Source organism: Malurus melanocephalus, unplaced genomic scaffold, assembly GCF_030028575.1.
Source record: "Malurus melanocephalus ecotype Western Australia unplaced genomic scaffold, MMel_1.1 scaffold_78, whole genome shotgun sequence".
NCBI lineage: Eukaryota > Metazoa > Chordata > Aves > Passeriformes > Maluridae > Malurus > Malurus melanocephalus.
The window spans coordinates 1475997-1490715 of NW_026623310.1; the positions used below are offsets into that span (position 1 = coordinate 1475997).

A 14719-nucleotide genomic window follows, 5' to 3' on the forward strand; every position below is an offset into this window, starting at 1 on the left:
CAGCAGGCCAGGAATTTTCCAAAGGAAATTGAAAGCTCTTTTAGAAATCTTCCTCTCCTCTTACAACTAYAGTGGATTAACCTCCAATGGGAATTAAATGGGAACTTTTTATAAACTTGACCTTTGTTGTTGAAATGATCAAGAGCTTTCCTATGAACATGTTCAGAGATGGCACTCTTTGGAGTAGGGAAAGTAAAGTAGACATTCCAAGTCTGAGTTGTGATCCATAGTACTGCAACGTCAGCTATCAGTTAAAAAAACAAGACTATATTGACAAGTCTGGGATGCCTAGAGATGCTCCCTTAAGGGATCAGGGAACCTGGGTTAAATGTGATAGCCTGCCTGGATATGGAAAGAGACCAAGAACTGCATATTGTTTGCAAGCAGTGCTACCCAGGTGGATAAAACCTTCACACTATAAAAATCTAACCAAGGAGAGAAGGAAGAAGATAACGCTGTTCCTACAATCAAACCAATAAAACCTGAAGTTTAACAATAGTGAACAAATAGCTGCCAGCCTTCTCCATCAATAGATGCAGGAGACTATTGGTTATAGTAGGAAATGGGATTTAATTCTGATGCATCCAAGAGCAACAGTCAACCACTGTCAAATTTTGTAGAACCGTCAACWAAAGACAGCTGAAATAAAGAGCCTGTGCAGGAGAAAAGAGAGTTACAGGTGATCTTAAAAGCCTAATTTTACAGGTATAAACATTGCAACCCCACTAAGGGCTGCCACAAAATCCAAGAGCAACAGTATTTTTTCAGAATGCTGTGACAGTGAGGAAGAATGTATAATCCACAAGCTACAGAACAACTTTAACAGGCAATATACTAATCAAGCAAAAGCACAATAAAGCAACTGTTTCTATAGGAAGAGCATGATCTGTATAAATTTACATGTCCCACAGAGTTGGCAATAGAAGGCTAGAGGATCTGTATGGAAGTCCAACATTAACCTCTCAGCATAATTTTCTCCTACAATTACTTGATTTTTTCATCAGAAAATTTACTCAATAATACTACAGGAAAAAAATCAGGCTACTACTGAAAKGTATTTGAGAATAAGTATCAACTATTCTTTGATGTTTCTGAAGTAAACCTCAAAGTTCTAATTACATTTATGATCCAAGAAAGATGCKGAAATTACTAGTCCCCTGCAACTCAACCACTATTGGTTCTGGTATGTTTCTCCRTTATTTCTTTTTGGTAAAGATGTAGAAAGCTAACTATGGACAGTCTAAGGATACTGTAAATTTCTACCTAGATTAAAACCACAGGATTTAAATTCTTATCAAGTCTCTCTTCTCCTGAAATGTTACCTCCATTTCCAAAGTCTCAGACAGGTCTTCATGTAATGAAGTATGCTGAAGAGCAGAGACTTCTCTTTCTGAGCATACCTGAATTTCAGAACTATTTTTAGGACAAGATTTTGAGCTGATGCTATTTCTGAAAGCCTAATKCCCAGTAATAGGCAGCTCCACCGCATTTTCAAATTAGCAGTACACTCACACCTGAACATTGGAACTGGAATTATTTTTTTTTAAGTCACCTTCTCTTTTTATACCATTGTCCATCTATATTTTTAGGGTTTTGGCAGTTAGAGTTGCTAACATCTTTAAGCCAAAATCTGACAGAAAAAGGTAAGCTTGTACAAGCAACACCTCAAGAAGTTTATGCATTTCTGCTGTTTCATAAGGAAATATTTACTTGCAGTGTAAAGCACTGTTGTTTTCAAACAACTGTGTGGCTGTCCAGCAGTTTTACATGGCACTGCATTGCTCTTTAAGAATAATATAATTCTGTTACTTACCTTGAAGCTTCTTTAATAACATTCTCTAAAAATATCAGTCGGGTTTGTAAGCTTCCTTGTACATGCTTCAGTAAAAAGAAGATTCTTTCATATTCTTAAAGATCAAGAGAAGAGAAACATCAGTTATTTAAAAGACTCCTATAGAGTTATCTGTTGTAATAGTTCTGAGTGAAATGCAACTGCCGTCATTCAGTTGTTGTAAACTTTTAGGTTCTGTCTCTTATCAATTGTAGCAATAACATCCTACTTAATGAGAACCAATGTAAAAAAAAACCACATGATATTGCAGTTTAGGATATTAGTAACACCTAACAAGGTAATTCTAGTATTGATRTAAAAATATGACTTCCATGAGCACCGATAGGTATACGAACATTTTAATCACTCCTACAGTAAGTTTTTAGCAGAGGTTTTAAAACAAATCTTTTCAGTTTTAATTTTCTTTTSCTTCAGTCTCATGTCCAGTACATTTCTAAAATAGTGATCTAATATGAATTCTTTGTTTAACTCTCATGCCAATTATCTGAAAGAAAAAAAGTATACTTACTCCTTCCTGGTTTTCGGATCTCTTTCATAATTTGTGCTCTTAGCTCTATGTTAATCTCTCTGGAACTTCTGCAATGCATCGTTTTTTTCCCTTTGCTGGGTGAAGACATTGTCAAGTTCTCTTCACTACTTTGTTCCTTACTACCTGATTCCTCATGATTGTCCAAAAACCCATCGACATTCAAATTATTGCTCAAATGTTCATGGCCTACATTCTCTGTATGACCTGATGGTCGATCTAATGAACTGAACGGTGAAGAGGACAGTGAAAACTCTGAATCCACAGTATTTGGGAAAACATCTGATGAAAGGGGGTCTGTAACATGATTCTCAGTGACATCATCAACTCCAACTTCATTATTTGTTTCTGATGCTGGAAAAAACAAAGATTACACTTGCCAGGTTCAAGTTCTTTATTATCTGATACAAGTCAATGAGTCAGGTCAGTATTATTAGACTCTTAAAATTAGGCTGAAGCTCATATAGTCTACTGCACATGCCAGGCATAAGAAAACCTGTGAGTGGATTATAACACTGAGCCCATCACTATATCCTAGCAATTAATGACTTTAAAAAAAAATCACAGGTATATTCTTTGTGTGAAAAAGGAAATTACTATGTGAACTACCAATAAAAGAAAAAATACTTCTAAAGTATGATTTTATGGCATGGTGTCTTTCCCCCTTTAAATCAAACTGACCAAGTTTACTTTAGTGCTGAACAGCGAGTGTTGTACAGCACCTCAGCTTCAGACCAAGGGAAGTGATTTCACTGCACCAAAGCAAAATTCAAATTAACTTCACACTGTGATATTTCTGGAGCATCTGAATTTCCAGGCAAAGGATGAACACACTTCTCACTGTCTACACTCTCCCCTCAGAGGAGAGGAAGTACATTGTTTATACTTGGAATTTATATGGACGATTTCCATCTGAAGGACAATATGAACTCTGTAATTAACTTCATATGCACACTTATATATTTCATTTTGTAGAGGGTGGGATAAAATCGCCATATTTGACAAATGAGCAAGCGGTATTCTTTACACAAAAAAAAATTCAGATATATTAAAAAACAAACTTAAAAGATGATAAAGATTCACTTACTTTTGTGAATAGCAATGGGTTTAACAAGGTCAGGCTGTGCTTGCGCAGTTGGTGTTGGTGGCCCTTTTCCTCCAATGTGGTTATTCACTACTGCAGGAGTTTGTGGTCGTCCTCTGAGCAGGGGGGACATACAACGCCGCCTTTTTGGAATCCCTTGCATATTTGGTTCTCCAGGTCTTTTATGTTTATTTTGAGGTCCTGATACAAATTCATCTGCTTCATCTATCATCATTCCCTGTAATTAATTGGACAGGAAGAATTCTTAATCTTCACACCAAAACCACATAATATAAGTACAATTAATGCTCTGATATTAAGTTAACRTTTAACATGTACAGGAGTTACATACAACATGCCATTATGCTTGGAATTCAAAATTGTCAACCAAACCCTTCAAAAGACCAGATCAATGTGCTTAAGACCCTTATCCAACAGTCTGCCAAGTAGGTAAGGGAGTGGGCCATCAGACTTCCATTTCAGAAATTGCAAAGGGACTCACACATTTAATACAAGAGCTATAAATTATACTGGCAGTTTGGTCAATTCTAAGACAGATTTGGATAAAAGGGACAGTCAAGACTGGCAAAGTTATGGGAAGCTTTTTATGGCTGAAGCTTGTTCAAGGAAGTGTGATTAGGTATAAGCTATACTACAGAGACAAATATTAYATTTATAATACAATTTAGAGACATAATACTGGTTTTCCAATAAAGACTGCCTGATGGAAGAACATCTGAGATGCTTTCTAATAACCATTATTTTTACAAGTATTTGAAAGGGTTTCTCCAATAGACTACTTCAAAAACAACATRGGCAGTAGCACAAACAAAACAGAACATTTTTAAAAAGCTTAACAGAAAAGTTACCTTTTTGTCCAATTTGAATGGATTGCCAAATGTATGAAGCCTTCGTGGTTGATCAGGATCAAGCTCTCGGAGTGGAGAAGGTATTTGTTTTAGATACTCCTGGTAGTTTCCCATTTGCGCTATAGGTACACTGTGAACTTGATCTGTCAAAACAAAGGAGTTCATTAATATACAGTACTGCTCTCAATTTGGGAGAGTTTAGTCTWAATCCATTTCAGATCTCCAGTTTTCACACTTTTATCATATGCATGAACAAAACAGGTGTGCAAAGCTCACCATTTTTCTTGCCTAACTGGTATTTATAACGCTTTTGACATCAGGAGACTTGCTTAAATGAACCAGTACATTGTGGATTTATCATTATGACAGGAAATAAGCAATAGCTGTCATGCACGGATGTTAGTTTTCCAATGTGTCCCAACTTTTCAAAAGATCGATGGGTGAAAAAACAGACTAGGAACAAATTAGAATTAAAACATTACTACAAACAGAAGAAATATTAAAGCAAAGTAGGAATGCCAYGCTGCACACAGCTTTGACGTAACTTTGCCCAATTTTAGCCACCCAAAACTTAATTGTAAAGACTAACATTTTCCCAGTGTAAGGATRACTTTTGACCAATGTAAATCAACAAATTCTTAAAAATCCATGGGAGCTGATATTAAATTGGTTCTGGTTTTAGAGTTGCCAAGCCTTTGATCCAGAAAAATAAACACTAGAAAATAATTGCAGAAAAAAAGCCCCTAACATGAGTTAATCCTCCTCCCTTAAGAACAGCTACTCTGACAAAGTGGTAATGTAATGTGAAATGTACAGATGCTAAACTGACCTATGTCGTGGCAGCACTAATGTAACAGAGGCTTTCACTTGCATTGTCCTTCTCACTCTACTCAACATCTTCRGTTAGATGCTGTAAAGCAGTGCCAGAGGACACAGGAACAAAGGTAAAGGAATAAATTAACAGACTGCTGAACTATTTGCTGTTGGCTTAACAGGCAAAAAATTCACAGTRGCAGCACACAGTGAGCCACCTTACTTTTCTACTGCTCACAATCCATTTCTATGGAGAGAGACTCCAATGTTCTGAACTGCCCTGTGATTTTTCTTTTGTCAGATCCATGAAAGTCAGGAAAAAACAAAGAATCTTCTCTAAAAGCCCAAGTCACCTCATATGGATTTAAAAGACAGAGCAGTGAATCAGCAATCTTCTCAATCCTCACCGWTTTTTCCTCCAATGAGGTATGGAAAAAGCCTTTAAAAAATCCATGCAGTTTAATGGTATTATCAGACACCCACCAAGTTTTAAAGAACTACACTGTTTGTTACATTGTTTTTTTAGCAATGATCATAATGCAGGCAGACAAAATAGAAACTGTTATCTAACCTTCATCTTGTCCTTTGAGGAACTTGTGAGTACTCTTCAGTAAATTAGATCTCATTCGTGTTAACTGATCCAAAAGATTTCTTCTGGGTATGTCATAAGCATTTCTAAATGTCTGAGGTTTCAAGTCCTATGGTTCCAGTAAATGAAGCTTCAATTAATGCCATGTAAGAAACAGTATCTAGCATTTCAATGGAAGTATATTGAAAATAACAACATTACACACAGTGGTGCTTACCTTATTCAGCAAAGCTATTTGGAACCCAGCATACTCCTTCATATTGAGGTCTAGAGGTCTATGAGGTATTTCCCCAGTAATCCCCTGTAGCAGATGTTGAAAATCGTTCCTATGTGCCATAGACAGGTTGTGTGATCTGCTTCTGACCTTAATTCCAGTCTCTTGCGCTACCTTTTTGCCTACAGAGCCAATGACTCTATCGGACTCTATTTTGGCCTTAATTTGAAATAAATAAATAAATAAAATTGACAAKATGCTCTTAAAAGGATTAGTCAGACTTATTCATTTTAAATTCCTACCTACAAGATTCAACAATGTGCTAACACACTAAGAYGACCATAACCAGGCTGAGCGCTTAAGGAGTGCTTAATACATAACCACTATTAATGCCTACTACAGTTTTAAATATAGTGAACAGTTTTCTGCCTAGGTCTTCTGCATATTTCTCCTCTGCTGCCCATTATAGTATCTAAGCACCAATATGCATGCAATGCTTTTATTTTCATAAAAAARTGAAAATAAATTTGACTAGTAATTCTCTGCAGACCTATCTGCACTTCTATAATGTTCAGCTGTTACTGAAGAGAACAGTCAAACTCTCACAAGACTGATTCTCCCACAACTGTAGTTGTGATCAGTCACCCATTGGTATCAACTTTTTTAAAGCTCTATATTAAGTCATAACATTAATAATGTGAAATATRTGATAATAACCAATTGTTTGACCAGACAGACCTAATTCCCAATATTCTGTTAGATTTGTACTAGAATTAAACWTGTTCATAAATGCCAGCTTTTTGGCAGAACACAGTGAAAAGAGCCAAAAGGAATTCAGGAACACAACTGCCAATTCTGGTTTTGCAATTTCACATAAATTTATAGACTACTCAAAAATTTGAATGTTTATTGAAAATATGGAGTCTTTACTGACAGGGCCTTTCAGAMGTTAGAAAAGCTTTAAGTACAATTTGCAGTGCATGCCATTACATCTCAGAAGAGTCCAAGATGTCTACATCATGATGTTGACACATCAGTTCACAGAACACTGAGCAACTCAATAACAGGATATGCTGCAGACTTCAAGACATTTGCTTCCTCAAATAATCATTTATATTCATGTTTTAAGAAAAAGCTGGTCCATAATTAGCTAAATTACAAGTACTTGGTACCACTGTTCCTTGAAGTTTTGAGTCTACTATTTTTTCATCTTGAACAGGAAGCTTAACATGCACAGTTCAAAAGCRTAGGTAGCAGGGCAGAAATGCTTTAGTTGGTGCAGGAGCCTAGTCAAAGATTCAGACACTACCCAAACATGGTCAACAGTTTCAAATGGTAACTTGTCATTTCTACATCTGTATCCTTATGTCAGTTATCCTTTTTCCTGAACACTTTCCACTTTATGTCACAAGTCAAAGAAAGAACACTTTGATTCTGACGCATCAAGTACAAATCCCTATTTTCTGAAAAAATGYTAAAACATCTTTAAAGACATGGTTTCTTTTGATAAAAGTATTTTACGCTCTGCACAATTGAAAATGCTCCTTAAATAGAAAAAAACCTCATTTTGTACTTCTGTCTCTCTGTATAGTTCAGTTTATAAAGTTAATATTTAAACGTTATATTTTCCTTCAATTCAAAAAATCAAAATTATGTTTTGCTAATTCCTTATGGTAAAGTATTCACTTGATCTTTCTGCTCTTTTTTCCTTCAAAGACACTGAACTTGAGTATTTTAAGATTATCCTGCTATTAGAATAGGGTTTTACTGCTCTTTTACTTCAACATTACCTGCTGACTCAACTTTTTGAGATATGAAATGACACTGTAACTAAGTCCATATTCCACATTGTCAGCTATAAGGTTTGGTGCTCCCATCATTCTCACAGCTTTCTTCAAAGGCTGAAACATGGAATATATTGCATGGTCATATTTAACTTCATACATACATCAACTAACTGTACCCATTTCAAATAGAACCTGAGGTTCTGAAAGTTCAAAAAGAACAACAAAAAAGACTCTCAGGGAAGCATCTTTTTCTTGTTTTCAAATAGTTCCATTCATACATGATCAGTTAACAAAAATATCATTTATRTTCAAGTCCCAGTGTACTACGAAATTATGAAAATTTCTTAACATTCAGGTCTGAAGCCTTCCATAGGACTCCAGTGAAAACACTATCATTATGTATGAAGTTTAAMTATTCTCCCTTAAATTAATATATATTTTACTTGAAATGGAGACTACATCCATAGTGGAAGGCTGACTATAAACCAGAAATTTTAACACAGTCATCTTACCCCAAGATAATAAGGAGGCATTGTCTTCAAATAGCTTTCAAATGACTGACGCCATTTCAACGTAGGCTTTGCTTTGTGTACTTTAAACAAGTCATCTAACGGTTATAAAAAAGCAAAGTAACAAAATGAAAGGCATATCTAGACAGCATTACATCTTTTTTTTCTAAAAAAGAAAATTCTAGTAAAATATTCTTGAAGAAATGCAAATTCCTCAATCATTAAATTAGTATCTACAATTCAATATATATACCTAAATATAGGTATAACTAAACCAAACATAGACGCGCAAGATTAACACTGCATCCAAAAATAGAACCTAATAAATTATCAAATTGAATTGGTACCAAGACAACAGATTAGGAAAAACGGCTCTTAAAATAATGAAAGTGAGACCAAAACATATCTAAAAATTATGATTCAGTAAACCATCTTACAGAGTCTGAGTCATGAAGGCCAGACAACTGGAGACAAGTGAAACAAGTTAATTCTACCTTTCTCCAGGTGTTATTAATACTGGCATTAATTGGAGTAATTTATTTAGATGTTTCAATTGCCTACTACATAAGAAAATTTATATGAAGTGATATTTACCTAGCAGTGGAAGAAGGACTGGGTAATTGTAAGGCATCACAAATAAATTCACACAATTCAGCGCTGTACTAGCTTTCAGGTAACCAAAAGGATGACCAAGTTCACTGTATTTTGCACTATTGCTCACATATACCTGCAATAAAACACATTACATTGGATTTACATGCCAAGTATCATGTWCTGAAATTTTACATTCTACTTTGATTATAGAAAAAAGTCTACAAAAAACAGCATTCCATAGAAAACTTCAATTCTGTATGCACTCTACTTGCCTGCCAGCAGGTCTGAGGGGATTTTCTTTCCAGGATAAACTGGGTCAGTGGTGAAGGTTCTAATTCATATTTGTCAAAAGGCAGTTTGTCAATGACCATCGGCTCACAGTCGGTACAGGAAAATTTCACCACAGGATGAGATGTGCGAGGTGGCTAAACAAAGTATTCCACTGTTAATAAGGCTGCACAACAATTAAAAGGCATTTGTGCTATGACAACTAAAGACATACAGCCTCATTGAAAACACATGTATTTAAGGAACCTAGTCAATACAGAATTTATTTCTTGTTAATGAGTCCTAAGCAATTTATGATATCAGGGTTTTACTCCAAAGGAATCTCATTTTCTAAATAAATGCCAATTAGTTACATAGTAAGTCTAGAGCAATGTGCAACTAAAACTTCTTATATTTACACAATATATGTGCAAATGGAATTAAGTCCTAGTGGGGACACAAAAGATCTTCAGTGCTATTCTGGGGCACAGCCATTTTCATCCCATGCAGAAACAGGTGATGAACTTTTGCATTTGCTGACTTCCCCCCCCAGAACTTTTCCTTCTTGGCAAATTCAACAGTTACAAGATTCAAACAATTAAGATCAAGAGCAGCATGAAATCAGAAAAAAAACACAAGCTTTAAAAAAATTTAACTMGGCCTGAGGAAAAAGTTATTTCAGTTCATGGAATTACAGTGTTTAGACTTTTAAAATATTTTATTTATCATGGGAAAAAGGCCTTTGTGTCTCAAGTTTCAACTGTAAGTTAACAACATGAAATTTCGTTTGCCAAAAGGGAAAGCTGATATTTAGTGTGATGAAAATCAGAGCTGTATACCTTCCACTGAAAGGAGGAACATAAGGGTATATAAGCTCTTATACTGACCCTTAGCCTCCCTTCAAAGCCACTAGAATATGAGGAAGAGCTCAGTCAGGAAGCCTTCTTTCCTTACTCTCCTTACAAAAAAAATAACTAACAAATATAGGAGATGAAGTTTAGAAACACAGGGTTTCTTAGACAATCTTAACACTTCATCTTGAAAGCAATTCTTTTATTTCTAAGGTCTAGGCTCTCCATTTTAGTATAAGCCACCCAGACAAATTATTTGGCAAGAGAGTTGGTCTTGCCTTAAGCGTCTCCACCCTGAGGAAGGTGTGCTATCCAACTGCACACCAAACAGGAGGTCCAACCAACTGGAAGAAGGGCAATTCTCTTCAACAAAGAAGACTAATAAGCAGCTGTGGTGGAGTTTTTAACCAAACCACTGAAGTTATACTAAGAATAAAAAGGCTGTAAAAGAAATTGACTACTCAGACTTGAGAAGTCCAGTAATCCTTTGCTGGACAGCAGAACTATTTTCACCTCTGAGCAGCTGAAGAAGCCATTTACATATTGATCTGCCACCATAATTATTAACAGACTTTCATATACATTTAAGAAAGCCTTGATGGTGTCATAACCCATAGTAGACTTAAGTTCTTGGGATAGAACCGCTTAAGACACCTCCATTGTGCATCAGGTAACATGGAGGAAAAGTCAAGTGTTCAACTATGAACTCTCAGGCAGAYAAGATATGCTACATACATACACATTGATTACAACACATGCTACGTTTTAACACTATTGTTAGAACAGTACTGAAATACAAGTCTTGAAACATTAGCAGCAAACTTRGCTCACCAGCTCTGCATGAGGAAGGTTCAATGCAGAATTTTAGTTGATGTTGACAGGAATTTAGTTGTACATGACACTGCTTTATAGTTCAGAGATCTATACACACTACAACAGGAAAAAAATCCCATCCTTTTGCCATTTCAGTAAGTCAACTTCAGATTTTTAAAAGATTTAGTTCAACAGCTCTTCACTTGGCAAGATCTGTTTTTTCAATCTTGATTAAGATTTGTAGTATCAGACTACTGACTCTACACAGCATATGCAGGCAGATATGCCACTGACAGTGATTACAAGGAATACACAGGACCAGCTTTCCCACCGAACAGGCTTGAAATATTCAGTACACAATGACATCTTGTTTTTTAATGACTACAGAAAATTTACATTTTTTCATATATGCTAGCTTTATGAAAAGCTCAGAAGGACATCCRCCTCCTTATATGAATGTGGCCATAGATGCCATTATCAAATATGTAAATATGACTAAAATTGCATAACTCGCATCATTCCACAACSTACATTTCAAAGAACTTCTTTTGATTTTCTTCCAAAAGATAAATTTTATGAGAAGTTCAGTGTTAGTCAGCACACCTATCTCATATCAAAAGAACACAAAAATTCAATAAAAATCATCAAGAAATATAGGTAACAATTACAACTGCATTATTTCTACTTTAGTAATTTCAAATACTAGCAGAAACACAAAAATGCATTATACTATACTAATGATTAGTTTCCTGACCAAAAGGCAGTGGCATATATTCATTTGTGAAGAACAAAAATTAATCCTRTGGGCAGTAATTAAAAAAGTGAGGTTTTCTTAATTTGGATAAATTGAAGGCATGGCTACACTGCTCAACAGATAAAATTATATTCACTTGCTAGAATGAAAGCAGAACTACCACAAGGATTCAAATTGTCAAGATCATACTATCTTTTATTAATACCCTCTTTGAGGCAATAGAATTTGATATGCTTTTACTCAAGTATCAGAGTTTTTAATTTAACAGGGTTCAAATACTTACGTGCAGGTACTAGGTCAAAAATCTGTTACAGGCCATTTCCTAATGCTTCAAAATTACTATAAAGCAAACCCCATGATATTATTTGCTCATCAGCAATTTATTAGGGATAACTGCAACACAGATTTGCATGTGTCACTGCTTGGGTCACACTGCTTCCACAGTTGCTACAATGCAATACATGTGTTAAGACTTGAAAAAAATCTATGAATAGGAAATCCTGGAATATTCCCACATGCACAAACTCATTGTTTTATCTTCAGTACATACCAGCGTTGGAGAATTTTGATCTGGCCAAAAGGATTCAGGAACAGGCCAATGACCTATAGGAACCCCAGTTTTAGGGTTTGGTCTAACATAGATAAGTTTGTGACAGCTGTGCCAAGGTTGGGGTCCAAAGGGTCTGGATATTTCCACCTGCCCATCTATAGAAAAAAAAAGGCTTTGAATCAAAATAGTGCTAAAACCCAAGAAGAGTCTTAAATAACTTCTGTGAAGAGCTAAAGAACTACAATCCCAGGGAAGCCTTTCTTGCAGTTAATATTATTTCTAAGAACAGCACATGGTTGTCAGTAAGCATTTCTGCAAAAACAGAGACTATTAGAAATCAAATAAGCATTGAATGTTTACAGGATATGAGCCTAGAAAGCCAGTTACCTGGAGCCCTTAATAATAAATCAATTTATTTCTCTTCTATTGTCATTAGCACATAACTTTCAAATCCAAGCATTAAAAAAGTGATACACACAACTAATACTGCTGGACTAACTTTTTATTGCAGCAAAGTTTAAAAAAATCCCACAAACTTCTCAGTAACATCCACAGAGGGACATAGCTAAGCCACTTAGAATGAGAAATTAATGCCACACAGGTGTATTTGCTATTTTAACTCTGAACACCGCCACTTTACTACATTGAACAAAAAAGGGTAAGTTCAGGTCTCTTCATATGATGTTATTTACATTTCTAGCTGGTTGAAAACTGCTTAAAACTCATAAACCTCTTCAACTACGCCTGGCATGAACAAATGCACTTAAGATTACCTGAGTGGTAAACCAAATGCAGAAGTGTCTGGCAGCTACAGTGTTTCAAAACACTATAAAGAGTTTCAAAATTAGTAGGTCCTTTTTGTAGTAAAGTCTTTCAAAATGCAGTTGTTTCCCTTTTGACAACTGCTACATTAAGTTCACTAAGTTACATTGGCAATCATCCCTGWTATTTGCTACCATAATGTAAAAAATTTCAAGTACCATCAATTGGTGAGGGATCTGGTCCAGCTTTTTCAAAATTAATTACCACTCCACTTTGCACTTTTTGCACCAATGACTCAAGACATTGATTCAGCATTCTTGGAGAGCACACACAGTATGATCGACCTAGAATGAAACAGTCAGGGTTAAAGTTGTTAAGTGTTTTTGCCCCTTTTTTAATGTGGAACATTTAAAACTGTTCAACCACCATAGACAYTGATCTATGTATGGATCACTGATTTAAAGTTTCTCCTGGACACTCCCTCCTTGTTTAAGCAAGAAAGGCAGCCTAGTGAAGCACTGACAAGTATCACATTGGAAATGTCTGGAATTTAGACTCTTAATGAGTARCTCAAATTCCTGGTTCCATTCATGGAAAATGGGCTCCCCCTTGTGACAGACATCAACACTTAAAACCGCCCACMAATTTCAGTCAAAGCACTTGCCAGTACAGCCTACATACAGTCAAAAAAGAGTGGAATCAAATCCTTTTGGAATACTTTTCAAAGCCCTTTGTTTCCCCTCCACCAAATCCCCTCAGACAAGTCAGAAAAATCACTACGTTTTTTAAATGTAATAAAATCAATGCTTGAGTTTGATATCAGAAACGTGATTTCTAAGATATTAACAATATGATCTGTAACTGAGACAAGTATCAATTCTGCAGGATTACTATGCATTCTGAAAGGCATGCTCTGGAGGGAAAAAACCTGAAAAAAACCCATTTCCTTCACTTTTGGCTTGTTTAGACCAGAGTATGACAAGAATTGACCAAAACTATACTGCAGAAAAGACTCAATTATTACAATTCCTAAATGCAGTATCAAGGTGTAATAGAAAAAAAAAAGTAAGTTCTCTCTACTGAACAAAGTAGTTTCACTCTTCCAAGACAGCCTGGATTAAATTGCCTATAGCTTGAATGCTGTGTCTTTRGTTTCATTATATCAATCTTGAGGAGTTTTTACAAGCACCTAGAAATCCTTATTCAATGACATGGAATCACACAATTAATTGAACTAAATTGGATTCATTTACATTTTAGAAAGTAATGCTTTGYCAAAGGAAACCGGGTACTCACCTCCTGTGACTTCACACATAGGTGTGATTGCAGAGTCATCCATAGGTACCCCTGTCATCTGCTCTGATTCTGGTGCTGTAATACCAGGCAAACGAAGAACCAAAGCAAATAACCTCTGATCCCATCGAAAGGGTTCCTTAGTTAATTCACTCCCAGGTAAAGGGGAATTGAGAGGTAAATGGAGCTGGAAAGGAATTTGAATCTGTGAATACACAGCTTTAAAAGAAACAACAATAAAGGTTACACAGCAATGGCAATTACCTCTATATAAGCACACTTCTCCCTCCACACACATTTAATAATTTGATTCAGGTACTGTACATTACAAGCAAGACACCCATCATTCAACCAAGACTTGCCCATTTCAAAGCAACATAATACAAGCTGAGAGTCACAAATCAAGTGATAAACACCTTTAAAACGGATGTAAACTTCAGAATCAGTATTTTGTTTTAAAATACAGCAATAAAAACATCTTCACTCCATGTTCTTTTGTTCAGTCTTCTGCAGAACAGGCTCATTCTCAGCTTAGTATTTTTCTCAATTTTTCAAGATAAGTACAACTGAACAAAAAAAGTAAAGCTAATCT

General features: G+C 35.6%; 1 protein-coding gene across 4 annotated transcripts in view; it reads right to left on the bottom strand.

Annotated features, from left to right (window-relative positions):
• The window catches only part of INTS6 (integrator complex subunit 6), a 40857-nt gene that overhangs the window by 1643 nt on the left and 24495 nt on the right, over positions 1-14719 (bottom strand). For 3 of the 4 annotated variants that reach the window (XM_057367394.1, XM_057367392.1, XM_057367390.1), the window contains 13 exons: positions 14131-14314; positions 13053-13178; positions 12073-12227; positions 9110-9262; positions 8838-8970; positions 8247-8341; positions 7738-7848; positions 5951-6166; positions 5716-5842; positions 4332-4474; positions 3466-3700; positions 2361-2732; positions 1814-1907 (listed from right to left, as the gene is read on the bottom strand). In XM_057367394.1, the coding sequence (XP_057223377.1) occupies positions 1814-1907; positions 2361-2732; positions 3466-3700; positions 4332-4474; positions 5716-5842; positions 5951-6166; positions 7738-7848; positions 8247-8341; positions 8838-8970; positions 9110-9262; positions 12073-12227; positions 13053-13178; positions 14131-14314 (2144 nt within the window). The remainder of the gene's footprint in view (positions 1-1813; positions 1908-2360; positions 2733-3465; positions 3701-4331; positions 4475-5715; positions 5843-5950; positions 6167-7737; positions 7849-8246; positions 8342-8837; positions 8971-9109; positions 9263-12072; positions 12228-13052; positions 13179-14130; positions 14315-14719) is intronic. The other variant, XM_057367393.1, reaches the window with a different exon arrangement.